This window comes from Aythya marila (assembly GCF_965140915.1).
Source record: "Aythya marila genome assembly, chromosome: 9".
NCBI classification, from domain to species: Eukaryota; Metazoa; Chordata; class Aves; order Anseriformes; family Anatidae; genus Aythya; species Aythya marila.
This window is the reverse complement of record NC_139050.1, coordinates 9937933-9943191: the sequence shown is the minus strand read 5'-3', so window position 1 is coordinate 9943191 and position 5259 is coordinate 9937933. Positions and strand designations below refer to the sequence as shown.

The 5259-nt window shown below is 63.6% G+C and overlaps 1 protein-coding gene across 1 annotated transcript; it reads left to right on the top strand.

The window, feature by feature from the left end:
• Positions 1-524: 524 nt before the first annotated feature.
• On the top strand, positions 525-4119 carry AIRE (autoimmune regulator). Its single transcript, XM_082766727.1, has 11 exons — positions 525-978; positions 1082-1256; positions 1350-1502; positions 1596-1667; positions 2085-2209; positions 2336-2413; positions 2559-2791; positions 2873-3073; positions 3166-3262; positions 3520-3588; positions 3766-4119. Exons 1-11 carry the CDS (start codon positions 838-840, stop codon positions 3844-3846), a joined length of 1425 nt encoding a protein of 474 aa, XP_082622853.1. The 5' UTR covers positions 525-837; the 3' UTR covers positions 3847-4119.
• Positions 4120-5259: the final 1140 nt, after the last annotated feature.

The following is a 5259-nucleotide window of genomic DNA, read 5'->3' as shown; positions in this document are numbered from 1 at the left end:
GGAGTGACCAGGTATGTTAGAGCATATCAACCCCATTTTTTTTTTTAAATGCAAGACACACAAAGTGCCAATTCCCCATTGGCTCTCAAGTTTTTTCCAGCTGTGCATTTCTAGAGAAATCACTTTATTGCCCAGTTCCCCTTAATGGGCAATTACAGAGCTGCGTGTGCGGCTGGGTAATCCCCGGGTGTGTTCAGGGCACTGCCCGTCATTGTCACGCTGTGTGGCAGCACTGCTGCTTGGTCACTGTACCCAGACAGGCACTTGCAGAGTTTTTTAGGTGTCAGTGCTTCCCTGGGCGTTTGTCGGCCCACTGTGCTTCAGCTGTGAGCCTGCAGAAGGTGGTTTGCAGGTAGCGTAACCACAGCAAATACGTCTCTTTTTCCCTAGATTTCAGGGCCTTACTTCCCATGTGTGGCTAAGTTTCTGGATGAGAGAAGCGGGTGCTGTGGAAAGTCCAGAAATTTTGGGACAACGCCTGGCTGACCGCAGGGACGAAGGAAGCGGGGGCTGCCTGTGCCAGCACCCTGGCTAACTCCCCTCTCCTGGGGTGGCTGGCGGGGTGGGATTGTGCCTGTTGCCCCCAGCAGCGGGTAGCAGGTTGGGTGGAGAGCCACCTCATCCCGACCCCTGGGGCCGGCAGCGCGGGAGCAAGCCCGGCTGCGGTGCTGCAGGGAGAGCTGGCACGGCCAGAGGCGCGAGCTCAGGTTACGCATTGTACAGAAATGAGTGGCGCTGTGGGAGCCTGACGACTTTCCCACTTTCGGCAGCCAGGCTGTATTAAAGGGGAGCCTCGGGGCTGGCCGCTCGTCCCAGACGCGTCGCTGCCGCCTCGGCATGGCTGGGCCAGGCGGTGACGGGGACCTGCGGCAGCTGCTGAAGCTGCACCGCACCGAGATCGCCATGGCGGTGGACGACGTCTTCCCGCTGCTGCACGGCCTCGCCGACCACGACGTCGTCCCCGAGCACGTCTTCAAGGTGAGGCACGGGGTGGGCGAACGCAGCCCCGGCCACATCGCAGGGACTGGGGCCAGCTGGTGGCACCCGGACACGTGCCCACGGCTGGCGGTGGCACCGGCAGGAGACGCTGAGCCAGACGGAGCGAGAGGGCTCCCACCGCGCCTTCCACGCGCTGCTCACCTGGCTCCTGGGCCGCGATGTCGCCGCCGTCCGCGACTTCTGGGCAGTGCTCTTTAAGGACTACAACCTGGAGCGCTACACCCGGCTCCGGCCCCTTCACAGCGCCTTCCCCAAAGGTAGGCAGAGGCCAGGAGCTGGCACCCCCGGGGGCTTCCCGCGGCAAGGGTGACCCCCCGGGCTGGCTGTGCCTGTCCCTGCCCCCTCTGCAGAGGTGGACCTCGGGCGGCAGCGCCGCAGCCGGCGCCTGTCCCCCAGCCCCACGGCACCAGTCCCACACAGACCCCAAGGCAAGAGAAAAGCCCCTGAGGAGCGGGATGGGGCCCGCATGGCACAGCCCTCGCCACGGCACGCTGCCAGCCCCGGTATGGAGACGTGGTCAGGGTGGGTGCAGGGAAGAAATGTGGCGGGGCACTTGGAGCGTGTCTCCCAGGGTGACCATCCTGCAACACCCCCAGGGCCCCTGACAAAAGCAAAGACCACGAAGAAGCTGGAGGGTGCAGACACCACACGCTCACCCCGTAGCAGCAGTGAGTGCCAAGCTCTTCTCCCGTTCCCTGGGGACAAGCACAGCCACAGGTTTCTCCCCCAAACAGTCCCAGTCAGATGGTGACGGTCTGCGAGAGGCCACCGGGCACCTACAGCCAGCAGGCTTGGGCAGAGGGGTGGGTTGGGCCAAGGGGAGACAGGGGCAGCAGTGGGACAGCGTTGGCTTTTAGATGAGGCCGTCTGAGCCCCCCCTGCCCGCAGGCCTCCAGGCTGCAGCCAGCGAGGTGCCCGGCACCCGCGGGGCTGCTGAGGGGAAGCACGTCCTCATCAGACATGGGCTGGAGCCGAGTGAGCAAGCGCAGGCGCTGGGCAGCCCCCAGCCTCAGGAACCCCCCTCCTCGGGAGGGCCCCCGCAGAGGGGCGGAGGGCGGCGGGGACGGTGCTGGCCTCTCTTCCAGGCAGCACCAAGGTGGGCAGCAGAGCCGGGGACGAGCTTTATGACCCAGCTGCTGGCGAGGAGCTCGGGGCCAGGAGCAGGAGCCGCAGCCTGAAACCTGCTGCCCGACCCAGGGCACCCCAAAGCGTACGGTGTTGCCCCCCCCGGCACCTTCCAGCCATACGAGCCCTCCCAGCAGCAGGGATCCTCCCTTCCCTGCAGCTCTCCCAGTGGTTGATGGTCCCTAAAACCCCTCTCTCGTTCTGCCCGCAGAGCGGGGGGCTGCGAGCAACACCCCAGGGCTGTCTGCCAGTGCCCACCATGCACAGCCAGGACCCCACACCCCAGCAGGTGAGCCCGGGGCTTTTCAGCACCCCAAAAGTCACCTGGTGAAATTGGGGCCGTCGGGATCCTCCCGGTGTATCCGCCTGTGCTGGCTGAGTACAGGCAGCCTGGGAACAGGTGACCCCTGTACCAAAAGGCACTGGTGTGTTAGGTGTTTGCAGGGCAAGTGCCAAGGGAAGATGCATCGAGGAGGCAGTGGGTGACAGCGTCCCCTGGAGCCACCCAGGGTGGCAGTGGCAGCGCCCCCCTGCCCGCTCCCCCATGGCAGGAGAACGAGGACGAGTGCGCAGCGTGCGGTGATGGCGGAGAGCTCATCTGCTGCGATGGCTGCCCCCGGGCTTTCCACCTCGCCTGTCTGGTGCCCCCGCTGCCCCGCGTCCCCAGGTGAGCCCCAGCGCAGGCCATGTGGCTCTGGTGTCCCTGGGCGTCCCTGCCCTCGCTCACAGCCGCGCTCTGGCTGCGCAGCGGGACGTGGCAGTGCGGCTCATGTGCGGTCAAGCCAGGCCAGTTGCGGGAGGCAGACAAGGTTGCAGAGCAGCCCCCCGTGATCCCCGGGGAGGAAGAACGCGGTGCCCACATGGGCAGAGGTGATGGGAGTGTCTGCAGCCACTGCTTCAGCAGGATCCCTACAACCCAACACTGCCCTGTACCTAACGGGAACCCTGGGTGAGGCTCCTGCCACCTCCCACATCTCACCCCAAACCCCCTGGGTCTGGTCTCATTGCCCGGAGAGTTTGTGACACTGCCTTTGGTCGCAGGGGGCTGCTGCTTTGCAGTTCCTGCATGGGCGCACCAGAAACAGGCAGCGTGGGGAGCACCGCAATTACCGGAGACCACGCGCATCAGGCAGCCAAGGTCAGTACAGGCACCGCTGGGAGAACAGCCCGGGGAGTGGCAGCACTGGGCAAGGGCGTTTGGAGGAGGAGACGAGATGGGAGAGATGGAGCTGAGGAGTGATGGTTTGGGCTGGGTGAGGGACAAGCAGCTATAGCTGGAGGTGTTGCTGAAGCTGGGCTGGAAGGGGAGCAGCACACTGTGGGGCAGTCACCAGCTGGGTGGCAGGAACTGAATGAAGCCAGCACGTCACCAGACACAACCCGTCTCCTCTGCAGGCAGAGTGTGGCAACCCCAGCGGTGACCCCGTATTGAGCAGGGATGAGCTCGACGCCCTCCTGGGCGAGGTAACTTACGGGTGGTGACACCAACAGGCAGAGCCCAACCATGGGCAACTGAATGCCTGGGGTAACCCCACATCAGGTCCTCAGCCTATGGGGGGCACACAAGTGAAAGCCAGGGTAAAGACAAGAGGCTGGGAGCAGGTGAAAACAAAGAGCAAACTCCCATGGGCTGTCCCACAGGGCGCCTGGGACGGGATCCTGCAGTGGGCTTTCCAGAGCATGGCACGGCCACTCGCAGACACCCATGGGCTCTTCGTGTAGTGCATGCACCTGACACGGGGGGAGCTGATCTGCGGCAGGCCAATGCTAAAGGACAGCTGTGCACTGGTAAGAGCACAGGAGGATGGATACAAATGACCAACACATAATAAAATGAGAAAAAAGAAATTAAAAAAAAAAACACAACCTAACTAACTAGCTAAACAAAATATACATAACTAGAGGGAACAAAAAAGAGGATAAAATATGATCACAAATTCTACCAGTGGGCAAATTGATAAGATTTTAATAAATATGAAAATATACAAGGAGGAAAAAAAAAGCCTATAGCACCCGGTATTCCAAGGAGGTCTCCCATCCAAGTACTAACCGGGCCCGACCCTGCTTAGCTTCCGAGATCAGACGAGATCGGGCGTTGCCAGGGTGGTATGGCCGTAGGCACCCTCGTCCCCGCCAACAGCCCTCTTCCCCACAGCCGCCGCACAACCGCCGCCGCGGCCACGGCCTGTGCCACGGCCTCCCTGCCAACAGGCGGCGCCCCTGGCCCCGCAAAAGCCGCCCCCGACGGCAAAGACAAAAGCCTACAGCACCCGGTATTCCCAGGAGGTCTCCCATCCAAGTACTAACCGGGCCCGACCCTGCTTAGCTTCCGAGATCAGACGAGATCGGGCGTTGCCAGGGTGGTATGGCCGTAGGCACCCTCGTCCCCGCCAACAGCCCTCTTCCCCACAGCCGCCGCACAACCGCCGCCGCGGCCACGGCCTGTGCCACGGCCTCCCTGCCAACAGGCGGCGCCCCTGGCCCCGCAAAAGCCGCCCCCGACGGCAAAGACAAAAGCCTACAGCACCCGGTATTCCCAGGAGGTCTCCCATCCAAGTACTAACCGGGCCCGACCCTGCTTAGCTTCCGAGATCAGACGAGATCGGGCGTTGCCAGGGTGGTATGGCCGTAGGCACCCTCGTCCCCGCCAACAGCCCTCTTCCCCACAGCCGCCGCACAACCGCCGCCACGGCCACGGCCTGTGCCACGGCCTCCCTGCCAACAGGCGGCGCCCCTGGCCCCGCAAAAGCCCCCCCCCGACGGCAAAGACAAAAGCCTACAGCACCCGGTATTCCCAGGAGGTCTCCCATCCAAGTACTAACCGGGCCCGACCCTGCTTAGCTTCCGAGATCAGACGAGATCGGGCGTTGCCAGGGTGGTATGGCCGTAGGCACCCTCGTCCCCGCCAACAGCCCTCTTCCCCACAGCCGCCGCACAACCGCCGCCGCGGCCACGGCCTGTGCCACGGCCTCCCTGCCAACAGGCGGCGCCCCTGGCCCCGCAAAAGCCGCCCCCGACGGCAAAGACAAAAGCCTACAGCACCCGGTATTCCCAGGAGGTCTCCCATCCAAGTACTAACCGGGCCCGACCCTGCTTAGCTTCCGAGATCAGACGAGATCGGGCGTTGCCAGGGTG

Excerpts from the sequence above, each read along its gene's own strand:
- AIRE (XM_082766727.1), top strand. The coding sequence starts at position 838 with ATGGCTGGGCCAGGCGGTGACGGGGACCTGCGGCAGCTGCTGAAGCTG. Across the intron at positions 3,074-3,165 it reads GTACCTAACGGGAACCCTGG|GGGGCTGCTGCTTTGCAGTT; the intron begins GTGAGGCTCCTG and ends CTTTGGTCGCAG. Across the intron at positions 3,263-3,519 it reads ACGCGCATCAGGCAGCCAAG|GCAGAGTGTGGCAACCCCAG; the intron begins GTCAGTACAGGC and ends TCTCCTCTGCAG.